This window comes from Triturus cristatus, chromosome 8 (genome assembly GCF_964204655.1).
Source record: "Triturus cristatus chromosome 8, aTriCri1.1, whole genome shotgun sequence".
NCBI lineage: Eukaryota > Metazoa > Chordata > Amphibia > Caudata > Salamandridae > Triturus > Triturus cristatus.
In genome coordinates this window covers 1602397543-1602410352 of record NC_140591.1, presented here as the reverse complement: position 1 = coordinate 1602410352, position 12810 = coordinate 1602397543, and the positions used below count along the sequence as shown (strand labels likewise).

The 12810-nt window shown below is 46.7% G+C and overlaps 1 protein-coding gene across 1 annotated transcript; it reads right to left on the bottom strand.

Annotated features, from left to right (window-relative positions):
• Nucleotides 1-6540: 6540 nt before the first annotated feature.
• On the bottom strand, nt 6541-7497 carry LOC146806297 (olfactory receptor 56A1-like). Its single transcript, XM_085623938.1, has one exon. It carries the CDS (start codon nt 7489-7491, stop codon nt 6541-6543), a length of 951 nt encoding a protein of 316 aa, XP_085480064.1. The 5' UTR covers nt 7492-7497.
• Nucleotides 7498-12810: the final 5313 nt, after the last annotated feature.

Genomic DNA, 12810 nt, shown 5'->3' with positions numbered 1-12810 from the left:
TACGTGGCTGTGCAGGGGTGGGTCCCGAGGAGGCTTAAGTGGCCCCCCTCTTGGGGTTGAGCAGTGGGGGTTTTGGAGTGGGGGTTTTGGGGTGGCCCTTTCCTTCAGCTTATTTTTTAATTTATTTTAGCAGAGTTTTATATAGCGCGAACTTGACCCGAATCCAATCAGGTATCAGAATGCTTTACATAGCACCAGTTAGGTTACATGAGGGGACACGTTCATTCTTTTTTTTTTTTTCTATGTTAGGCACGGGGAGATTAAGTGATTTGCCCATAATCACAGGAGATTTAGCGTTGTTACCGAGACTCGAACCCAGCTTCCCCAGCTCCGAGATCGGCGCCCTAACCGTTAGGCCAACTCCTCTCCCAATTGAAGCTTGGTTGAAATTCTCCTACAAGACAGACCCTTCCAGACTTGACCATCTATTCCACGGTGTCTATTCGCCACACTTGGGTGAAAGTGAGGACCCTCTAACATTGTGTATAGGAAAAAGGGGGCCTAAAACAGTCCTTAACCTGTTTACCGTGGCCGAAAATCTGCCGCTGTGCGGCGGCTTTGAAGGGCGGGCGGGGCTATGTCGGTCCAACAGACGTGCGCAGCACTACGGATGTAGTGCTCGCGACGGCCGTTGGCCAACAGAAGCAGCGAACGGGTTCGGAATGGTCTTTTGAAAGGGTGAAAAAGAAATTCTTGGACTACGTGGTGAAGAGGCGGCGGCGGTGGTTGGGCATGACTAAGAAGGAGGAAAGTTCAACCTTTGTTTTCTGTCATTAACCTCACCGGTTTCTGCTGGTTTGGAAATGAATACCTCCTCCCGTCCATCGCCTCCAGTGCTTCACTGTAAGAGAGGTCTCCTTAGCGCCCCAAAAGGTAGATCGCAGGGGAGAGTCTGTAAAAGGAGGAAAATAGGAGGGAAGAAGGTGTCTGATCAATTTGATCCAAGTGGTCTAGTGAATGGGGAAGTCCCGCGTTCACCCCTTGTAACTTCAATAAAAAACGTTGTCCTTAAGCATTTCAATAAAGGAGTACAAATGCCATTGTTGGGAAGGGGTTAAAATACCCCATGAGCAGCCTTGTAGGTCAGCCTTGGCAAGAAATGTATTGTGTGCAGCAATGGATGAAGCGCAAATAGCTAACTTTTCAGTGTCTCCATCTCAGGCTATAAGGGTGACCAAAAGTAGGGGAACACAACTGTCTTCCTCTCCACGTTTGAATATCTCTTTATCATCTTCCTGTTCTGATGAATCTGGTCCCTCCCAGTGGATCTGTAGAGAAGACCAACAGGATCAAGCTAGCCCAACATCATCATACAACGCTCTCCTGGTTGAGGAACCAAACTCCCCACTTGGATCTCAGGGAAGGGCTGTAACATTTCAGTCTACCACTTCGTCATCTTTGCTGGACGTAATGTTACTTATGCAGACAACTTTACTTGGGATCCTGGAAACGCTGGTGTCAATAAGGACGAATCAAGTGGACTAATCACATTTTTTAAAATAACTTTCTACATGAATTGCAATATTTTAAAAACAATGTGGGTGGATCCACGATCATTCAACCACCCGCTGCAGTAATGGTCACAGAGCCTTGGGGGGCCCCATAGTGTTATTTCAGGGAAACCTGAATGGCAACTAAATTCAGAAGGATCTGTTTATATTTCTAAATGTCCTATGCTTGTGAGGAAAAAGCATAATTGTTTCATTCCTTCTAAATTTACTACAAGGTCTTACCGTACACTAGGGACAAGAACTCAGAATGGATTATTCGGGTCCTATTTTCCATGTGTAGGCAAAAAGAGAGGCCCGGGTACGAAAGAGAAAGCCAGAAACTGTGTCTGCCCTCAAGGCCAATATCTGAGGCCCACAGGGTGGCAGATCCGCAGATGTACCCCCATATAAAAAGACAAAACAAATTGAAAAATCCTGCACTAAAATCAGTTCGGACCCCATTCCCTTATCCCTGGTAGTCTGCCCCGCCACCAATAATAAAGATCAAATAGCACCCCACAGCAAGGTGGTATAGACTCAGCTTCTAAATAAATTGCATAAAGAACTCCCTTTTGCTTGTGAATCCTCCATTAGGTCACAATTGGTGAGCTCAGAGCTATTGCTGGATATTACCCATCGAGGGAAAAAAGAAAAGAAACCTGGACCTCTGAATCGCTCCCAAATTCTCCATATATTCCATAAACTTCCCTCCCTTTCAGGGATATCCTCATCGGACCTAACCTCGGTAGGGTTTCAACTTGACAAACAAGATAGAGAAGTTTCTAGAGTCTCTTTTATTTCGCCCTGAATCGTGAACCTATTGCTTAAGGCCGAAGATGACTTAGCCAAAGAAGGTCTACAGTCCTTATGCCATCTAAAAAAGAGCCCTTTGCCTTTAGCCTCTTAGTTGGGCTCTTTTCCATCTGCCATCCTAAATATGCACAGTGGGTACTCTGCTACCAAATGGGAGCGGTCTATACAACACAATCCTCTTCTAAGGCCTGAAGGTACATGGCAAAACAGCCACCCACCTAACAATCTAAGAGTGGGATATATTAATGATAGACCATTCTCGCAGTCTAAGGAATCATTATGGGCTCAGGGACTGGAATACCAGGCTTAGGTCCTCCTAGAATGAGGGGTCATCTCAAAACTTGAGAATCCTGAGTTGGAATATCCATGGGTTCGAACGCTTGAGGAACAGTGGTGATTTGGAAGAAAGTTTCAAACCCTTACATCTGGTATTCCTTCAGGAGTCCTGGCTAAGAGAGGACCAGTCATTAGAAGGTTTTATGGCACTGAATAGTAAAGGTCAGATCCGGGGTAAGGGGAGAGCATCTGCTGGTGTACTAACGCTAATTTCCACCAAGGTGATCAAGAGACCACTAGAGGTTATAAATGTTTCAAGTGGTCTGCAGTTTTCAGTGGTTGAAATGGGTGTGGACAAAAATGTTCTTAGACACTTCCTACTTAGAAATGTCTATGCTCATAAAGAAGACCATCGGCAGATGAGATACTGGCCCTCAAGGAAAATCAAAGGCTGTGCTGTTGTTTCGTAGACCTCCGGACAGCCTTTGATTCTGTGGACAGGAATATCCTGTGGGGAAAATGTGCCACTTGGGACCACTCAACAAACCTTCTTGGTGCACTCCAATTTTTGCACTCTGGTGATTGGGTTCAGGTGGAGTTGGATAAGTTGGGTCCATTATCACAAAGAATCCCTATTGACAACGGCCTGCGTCAGGTGTGGGTTTTAGTACCCCTGCGTTTTAGTCTATTTTTGGCTGACCTTCCCAACTTTATCTCCCAATCTAAGTCTGTTTCCCCAAAAATTGAGAACCAGCACATTGTCTGTCTGCTTTATGCAGATGATCTGGTATCACTGGAGGAGTGTGGCTCAATGTTTACAGCGGCAGACCCTGAAGCAGAGTTCTGGCCAGGGACCAGGGTTCGATTCCCGCCTCGGCGGGGCTCGGGCTCAATTTCCTCAGACCTGTCTATTCTCGCCTCGGTGCCTATTCTAATCACGGGCCCCACGCTGCAACTCTGGGCAATAGCTTGCTTAGCCTCCACACCGGCCCAAACAGTGCTACGGATGCCTGGCTTCACCCTGGGGGTGCCCAGGAGTGGACACTTCACAGGGAAAGCCAGGAGGGGTTCCACAGCGGTATGAGTACCAGCGCCAGGAAACCGCAAAGGCGACACCGCAAGGTGGCCGTCTGGTGACAGTTCGCTCTATAAGTACCTTGACATTTTACATTTACATTTACTGGATGATAACAGTATTGGTCGCAGTGGAAACTAAATGCCCTGGCAACTTACAGCAATCGGAACCAGCTCCATATTAACTTGAAAAAGACCAAGATTTTCATCTTTGGAAAAAAAGTAAAGAGTTTCACCTGGCATTTAGATACACGGGAGGTGGCGCAAGTTGATCAATATAAATATTTGGGTCTAACCTTAAGGAGGAATTTGAATTGGAGTGCGCATTGGGATGGCACCAAGCAGATGGCCCTATTGCAGGCTAGTTGTGTGTCGAGATTTAATAGTAGATTTGGGGGGCTATCCCATATTCCATTATTAAGGGCTTATGAAAGGAAGATACCCCCACTAAGTTTGTATGGAGGAGAGGTTTTTCCCTTAATCCTACTTATGATTGGGACAGATTAGAACGGGTAGTGCTTAAAAGACTATTATCACTACCACAAGGCACCATGGTTCAGGCCATAAGGAGAGAGTACAATCTGGTCTCTTGGAACATGGTGGCTTCTACTCGGGCTCTAAGATACATTAACACATTGTTGGAGGATAATGAGATGGCTAAAGCCTCCAAATTGTGTTGAGAAGAGATCCAAAGAATTAAAAGGATGTGGGCAAAGGCTGTAAGAACCAGACTAACTACACTGAGGAACCTCCATTTAGATAGTGGTACACTTACATCTTGGTTTTCCTTTCCAGACAAACGTTCATTAAGAGAATCGGTTGCTATGGTGTCTGAATCAACTGACCTATTGAATCTAAGGAAGAAATCATCCATTAGCTTCTCGATCTCCTCACTGGGCCAGGATAATGTTTTTTCTTATAGCAGTTATCAGACCCAGGATTGAGAAATGAAATATTAAGGGCTAGGGTGGGATGCAATCCAATCTAATCATCCTGCCCGCTTAGGACCAAGGAGCAGAATATTAGTGGTTTTTGCCCCTTCCCTTTGAAAGTTAAATGCTCCCTTAAGCATATTCTAATGGACTACGTCTTTTATCTTGCAAATCGAATTAAGTTTTTGAAACCTCTGTTTTCTAAATATGATGCTCTCCATAGGAGGAAACCTGTGGAGCTATTGTCAGAAATGCGCTATTTAGATGTGGAAGTTGGAATTGCTCGGTTTTTACGATCTGTTCAACAGAATTTTAATGATGAAATGTCGTGGGTAGGGGGAGTCGGTAGTTAGGAGGGGGTACTTCTTTTAAATGGTTTTAATTGTTAATTGAGTTTTAAGAATGTTTTATGAACAATTGTCTAAATGAACTTGTATTCTACCTACCTACCATTATCTTTCTGTTAGATCATATAAGGTGTATTGGGACCTGTAAGTCAGCCAACAGCAGTCAGAGTCATAACATTGTCCCTATGATGTTAAATTGATCTCAGCCTCCAAATAAGTAGAAATTAACAAATGTTCTAAGCAGCATTTTCGTGCACCACAAAAAACCCATTACCTCCTGATTGAACACACTCCAATTTTAAAGATGTGGGTCTCAAGTCTTGATACCTGCACTTGTAGGGCATAATCTAACTATGTGCTTACCCGAGACTGATGCCTCCATTTTGTCAAATTCCCCAATGGTTTTCCCACTTCCTCTGGTTGCTAAAGTCACCGAGAAGCTCGAGGAAACATGCCACTGCTTACTTACCTTGAAGACATTTTTTTCTTAAACTCTTTTTAATACAGTTTCTGAAAAATTGTCAGTACTGAAACAGTTCTTGTGAAAGCTCAAATTATATTTGAATGATTATAGGTACAGGAGTAGCTACAGCTCTGATTGTGCTCAATGAATCTCCTGGATTTAAGTCATGTCTTATGATATTGTGCTAAAGTGACATGAGAACTGTGAGTGTTCCCACGCAACACCCACTGATTTTGATGCAGCCTAAAATTTACAAAATCACATAAACCTGGGGTAGCGGCAAAATCTTACACCTCCCCAGAACAGTTACAATTTGGAGAATTTTCATTTCTTCTCATTTTTTCTTCTTTCCAAGTGTGTTGTATTCTGCAGCACTCATAGAATGAGGACAACACCTCATGTTAATGTTTTTGTGCAGGAAAGTTGCCCTTCCTGCACAAAAACAATCATGCCAACAACACAGAAACCCTTTCACCAAGGTTTTTAGGGTGCCTGCATTGGCGCTTAGCTGCAAATTGTGCACTGGCTGAAAGGACAGGAATGCACCGTATCTTGTAAATACGGTGCATTCTTGCCCTTTCAAATTGGCGTAGGACAGCACAGCAAAAAGATCTGTGGCCCTGCCCTACACCAAATTGTTTTAAATGGTGCTCTTAGTTCTGCAATATGATATTAAAAGTATATTATTTAAATATTTAGTTTTTAGGATGTTCACTTTACAAACTCACAACATTTCTCTCTATATTTGGTCATATCACACAGGATTGTTACTGGGAAAGCTGTCAAAATAACCCCCAGGAAAGTCAAAAACTTTTCTGTGGCTGCATCTTAAAAATGTACCAGTCAGTGTTGACATCCCAAACGTTCCTCCAGGTGCTGTGTATGCTCAAGTTAAAATGCAAGCAAGGATACACTTAGGGTGGGAGTTATTGCTGTCACTCTAGTTATTAAAGCAATGTATTAAAACAACTGAATCTGATAGATGGACCAGAAGCCCCTTTGCCTAGCTATAGTGAAGCTGATCTGAGCCTTTTAGACTCTAAAGAGCTCATAAACAAGACCTTAGATTTACCACAGATATGTCAACCTAGTCACTTTAATGCTGCCCCGAAAAAACTCTATTGTTAGCTGCCATTTTAAGCCCTCTATGTCCTTGTGATGAAACACCACATGTACATCTTTCTGATGCCCTGGTTAATCTCTTTAGTCCTCACACCATACACTAAGGGGTTCAAGGCAGAGGGGACAATCAGGTGCAGAACATTAAGCAGGATAGCAAAGTCTGGGGATACGTGCTCTTCTGATTTGTTTGTGATGGCTAGCACCATCAGGGTAGAATAGAAAAACAAAATGAGGATGAAATGAGATGTGCACGTGCTGAAGGCTTTCGATGCTGCCCCTTCTGAGTGAAGCTTTGCCACAGCATAGATAATGAGGCAGTAGGACAGGGAGATCAGAACCAAATCCATACCCAGTCCAGCGCCAGCAACAACTAGTTGGTACACACTATTGAGCCTAATATTGCCGCATGCCAGTTTAGCCACAGCCAGGTTTGCACAAAAACAGTGCTCAACAATATGGCTGCTGCAGTAGTGCAGTTGTGCAGCAAATACTGGCACCGGAATGGTTAGGGAGGCTGATCTTACAAATATCACTACAGTGAGTTTCACAACAAGTCCATCAGTGACAATCAAAGTGTACCTCAGAGGGTAGCATATAGCAATGTACCGATCAAAGGCCATAGCCAGGAAAATCCCAGACTCAAGTCCAAGAAGATAATGAACAAAGAACATTTGTAAAAAACATGCTCTAAGACTGATGGCTCTATCACTAAACCACAGGATGGCAAGGACCTTTGGTGTAGTGACCATACTCAGGAGAAGATCAACCAGAGATAGGGAAGCAAGAAAGTAGTACATGGGTGCATGAAGACACTCCTCCCGGTAGATTGTGGTCAGAAGGGTAACATTGGCCAAAATGGCCACAGAGAGAAGAAGAGCCAGAGGAATTGAGAGCCATTGCTGCTCACTCTGCATCCCAGGAATGCCAATCAGGACGAACTGTGTGCCCTGCATTGAGCTGGAGTTGATGGTCATCTTCAAGCTTGAGCACCAGTGTGGGAATACAATCCTGGAACTGAAAAGGAACAGTAGATATTAGTACACTGGTTATCATATCCAAATTTGTCAACCATGATGACCTACTTGATTTGAAAAAACATTCCTTCCATTATTTCCTGTTTTCTTGAACATGTGTTTTTTTAAAGCACGTATTTCGGAATGGCAATGAATGGATTAAAATATTTTGTATTATAGAGAAGGATGTCAAACGCCAGGCATAATGACGTGATAAAGGACAAGTGAGGTAGAGGAATTAGGCAGGTAGCAAGATTTATTTAGAGTAATACCCCATTGGTCTCTCTGTCACCAGTGCCAGATTTTTAAGTGCAGAGTTTGGCAGAGAGAAGTCAACACCACTCCAGTAAGACACTCATTGACAGTACTAAGTAGGGAATGTATATCTGTAGGTACTACATACTGAGGTGACATTTTCTTACATAGATACACAAGTACACAGATTTGCATACACACACACACGCACACACACAAACATGAATACACACACACACACACATATTCCACTAAACATATTTCTCTATAGAACAGAACCACTCTCTATATCATCTGACTCATGTATTATCAGAATTCTAATGCATAAATAATTAGTCACCAGATTGACATGCACCAAAATGTTTTATAGATCATGGAAAAAACAGAAAACACATTTTTCACAGGCGCTAATTCTAAAAATAATGATAATATGTGTGTGCACTATGACTTGCATAAACATCTATTGCCTGCACAAACTTTGTCTTGAGCGCATGGTAGTATATGTTGTAAGTCCCTGCTGAGTTATGAATTGGCACACTTGCTGCACTCTGCTTTGCTATGAATGCAATGTTGAAGAAAAAAGTATTACTACCTAGGGAGGACATGTCAGTTATGACCAGACCATACAGGCTTAATTTAAGAAATACATCGGTAAGGTGTTTAGTAGTGCCAAAAAATGAAAAAGTCAAAACACAACAAAATAAAAATTCCACAACCATCTTCTACCAGAGTCTAAACATGGAGAAAAAAATAAGAGAAATGACATCAAAATTATTAAAATCTAGTAGAAGTGCCAATCAGAAGTCAATGGTTGTGGTTGACCTGGACCAATGTGTGATTTCTCTGAGTTCTGCCGGAGAGGAAGGAGGTTGTCCAGTCCAGGGCCTTGTCTCGGATCCCTGCGTCATGGAGGCGCGTGCGTAGTGCACAGTAGCAGACGGTGTCGAAGGCAGCGGAGAGGTCCAGGAGGATGAGGGCCGCCGTCTCGCCATTGTCTAGCAGGATCCTGATGTCGTCTGTGGTGGCGATGAGGGCGGTCTCGGTGCTGTGGTTGCTGCGGAATCCTGATTGGGACGGGTCCAGGATGTTGTTGTCTTCGAGGTGATGGGTGAGCTGGGTGTTTACTATCTTCTCGATGACCTTTGCTGGGAACAGAAGCAGGGAGCTGGGTCGGAAGTTCTTGAGTTCGCTCGGATCCGCTTTGGGTTTCTTCAGTAGGGCGTTGATCTCTGCGTGCTTCCAGTTCTCAGGGAAGGTGGCGGTCTTGAAGGAGAGGGTGATGATTTTGTGCAGGTGGGGTGCGATGGAATTGCTGGCTTTGTTGAAGATGTGGTGCGGGAGAGTGTCCTCGATGCTCACGTTGGCCCAGGTTGTCAGGGTGTCGTGGGTGGTGGGTGCGGTGGGTTCGGTGCGGTGTGGTCGGCAGGGGTCATCCGGGATGACGGTGATTTTCCGGTAGAAGAAGGTGGCGAGGGAGTCGCACAGGGCTTGCGATGGTGGGATGTCGTTGGTGTTGGAGCTGGGGTTGGAGAGTTCCTTCACGATGGTGAAGAGCTCCTTGCTGTTGTGTGCATTGTTGTCAAAGCAGTCTGTGAAGGAGGTTCTTTTGGCGGTCCTGATGAGGTGGTGGTGGTTGCGGATGGCGTCTTTGTGGTCAGTGCGGCTGTCTGGTGTCTTGTCGCTGTGCCATATGTTTTCCAGTTTCCGGCAGGTGCGTTTGGAATCGAGGAGTTCTGGCTTGAACCAGCTGACTCTTCTGCTGGTGTCTCTGCTGGTGGGGTTTTTCAGCGGGGCGACGGTGTTGGCGCAGTCGTTCATCCAGCGTTCGACGGCAAGTGCACCTTCATCTGGGTTGGTGGGGTTCATCGGAGGGTTGAGCGCGAGGCTTGTCTGTAGTTTTCTTGGGTGACTTTGCCCCAGCAGCGGCGGGGGTCTGTAGTGTGCGGTGGTGTGTGAGGGCTTTTCGGAAGGAGAATTGGATGCAGTGATGGTCTGTCCAGGTGAGTTCGGAGGCGTGGCTGAAGGTGACGTGGGGGCTAGAGGAGAAGATGGCATCTAGCGTGTGGCCGGCGATGTGGGTCGGCGTCGTGACGAGCTATTTCAGTCCGAGGTTGGCGAGAATGTCAATCAGGGTGGAGGAGTTGCTGTCGTTGTTGTTCTCCAGGTGATAGTTCAGGTCTCCAAGGAGGATGTAGTCGGTGGAGGTCAGCGCGTGCGTGCTGAGGAGGTCGGCGATGGAGTCGCAGAATTGAGGCCGGGGTCCTGGCGGTCTGTAGACGAGGGTGCCTCTTAGGGTGGTCTTTGGGTCTATGTGATCTGGAAGTGCATGTGTTCAGCGGTGCTGAGGGTGTGGTTGCTGTTTGTTGAGATCCTGATGGTGCTTTTGTGGACGGTGGCGATTCCTCCTCCGGCCCTGTTGATGCGGTCTCTGCGGGTGATCTTGTACCCGTCTGGGATGGCTATGGCGATGTCTGGCGAGGAGGCTTCATTCATCCAGGTCTCGGTCAGGAAGGCGACGTCAGGTGATGTGGTGTCAAGTAGGTCCCAGAGTTCGACGGCGTGTTTGTGTGCGGAGTGGGTGTTTATCAGGATGCATCTAAGCTGGTTGGCTTCCATTGTGGTGGGTGTCTTGGCACTTTCGTGGCAGGAGAAGCTGCAGTTCTGGCAGGTGAAGGGGCCGTGGGTGCGCCTCGGGGCGGCCTTGCAGCAGGTGTGGGTCCTTCCTTGGTTGAGAGCGACAAGGGTTTTGGCATCGTAGCGGAGGCGGTCTTCGTGGCTGCTGTGGGGGCCAGGGGTTCTGGTGCTGGGCGCGGTCCAGGCGTGGACGGGTGCAGACGGGCTTGCCTTAGGCGTGCCTTCGGCGCGCTAGCGACGCGCCCGCTCATCGCGGCCGTGCAGCAGCAGCCATATATGGGGAGGTGGGGAGGGAGGAGCAGCTGGGAGGCGGGAGACGAGGGACAGGTGTGACGAATGGGCGCGGATGAGGCGGGGCCGCAGGGGAGGCAGCGGTGGGGACGGGGAACAGGAGACCGGCACGGGGCACAGAAGAGCAAAAAGGGGTACAAAATCAAGGGTCACAGAGGCACAAAGTCAGCACAGGGGTACAATGGAAAGCGAGGGATACAGAATAAAAAGGTAGCACACAAGCAGAGCGGCGAGCAGGGGGCACAGACAGATACAGGCACAAGCAACAGGCAGCAAGCGAAACGTACCATAGGCCACCACTGGCCACCAGGGATGAGGCGCAGGTGGGAGCCTACGGGTGGTGGAGGGCCTCGAATCACCGGCGGCAGCAGAAGACAGCGGGCGTGACGGCGGAGCTGCAGCGGTGGGAGCGACCTACCAGGAAGGTCAAGGGTCGCTCTCCTCACCGCGCAGCGGCCGCCATATATGGGGAGGTGGGGAGGGAGGAGCAGCTGGGAGGCAGGAGGCAAGGGATGGGTGTGACGAATGGGCGCGGAGGGGGTGGGGCTGCAGGGGAGGCAGCGGCGGGGACGGGGGACAGGAGACCGGTGCGGGGCACAGAAGAGCAAAAAGGGGTACAAAATCAAGGGTCACAGAGGAACAAAGTCAGCACAGGGGTACAATGGACGGCGAGGGGTACAGAATAAAAAGGGGGCACAGAAGCAGAGCGGCGAGCAGGGGGCAGAGGGCACAGACAGATACAGGCACAAGCAACAGACAGCAAGCGAAACGTACCTTAGGCCACCACTGGCCACCAGGGATGAGGCGCAGGTGGGAGCCTGCGGGTGGTGGAGGGCCTCGAATCACCAGCGGCAGCAGAAGACAGAGGGGGTGACGGCAGAGCTGCAGCGGGGGGGCGACCTACCAGGAAGGTCTTATGGACAAGAACAAGGTGATCCATTTCAGGACTTGTGAAAGAGACACTTGAGATTTCTGTGAGAATTAGAGCGAGTGCCATTCAATGAGTCTTTAAGACTGCTGCAGGACATACAGCTGGGTGAGGCAGAAGGTTTAATGACCTCAAGGAGCTTGACACAGGAATCTACACAGAGGGTGGTAAAAGACAGATAGAATCTTAGCCATAATGGGGCTGTTACTAAGTGGTAGGGGTGGTGCCATAGGAAGGTTGTCATTTCCTTTTGACTCTACTAATAGTAAAGATTATTTCAGATTTTCTGTATTTTTTCCTCTCAAAGAACAAACGAAGGTCACCTACCTGTTGTTGACAAGGCCGTAAGTCCTTTGTGAAGGCCTGGGGATTATATAGAGTTTTTAAACAGTACATTGCTGCTACAAGGAACCAAAATATTTTCTGACAGTAAAAATCTTTTTTTTTATATCAAAGTCAGATGGTTAAATTTGCTTATCTGCTTGTGGTACTTGGATGTAGCCTGTATACTGTATGCCCTCCAGATTTTTTCAAGCTTGCCGAGAATCTGTTTCTCAGCTTTGAGGTGCTCTGAGAACAAATGGCAGATGCAGAATTTAGGCTTAAAGGACTTGACCTGAACAGGAGCTAAAATGTCAACTGTATCTCTAATGGCATTCTGCGTTCATATCAACCTGTGCTAACAATTTCGGTTGTCCTTAGCTATAAAGGAATTTTGGGGAAGGGTTAAAACTAAAATATTCTTTAAATTCTCACTAGTGACATAGTTAGGTACATGAATCTTTGATAATATCTTTAGAAATATCATCTTCAGGCTTGATAATGAAATGAATAAGGCAATGAGCAGACCACTGTAAAGCAAAGGGGAAACCAGAGAAATATCGGTGTTTGTAAAAATAAGGTCCAACATATGGCCAGCTTTGTGGGTGGGAAACTTGACTAATTGCTTGAGTCCTAGTGAGCACAGACTCCTAAGAATTTTAGAGCAACTCATGCACACTGTGACTGGCTATTATGGTCTATAGCCCAGAGATCAACATCGCCTAAGACCATAATGTCAGAGTATAATGTAGCAGCCTAGATAATGTGTTATTCCAGGCAGCACAAGTGTTGCATTTGGCGTTAGCTCACAATAATGTCCAAGGGAATTATTGAAGTTTATTTGAGGTCAA

Excerpts from the sequence above, each read along its gene's own strand:
- LOC146806297 (XM_085623938.1), bottom strand. The coding sequence starts at position 7,491 with ATGACCATCAACTCCAGCTCAATGCAGGGCACACAGTTCGTCCTGATT.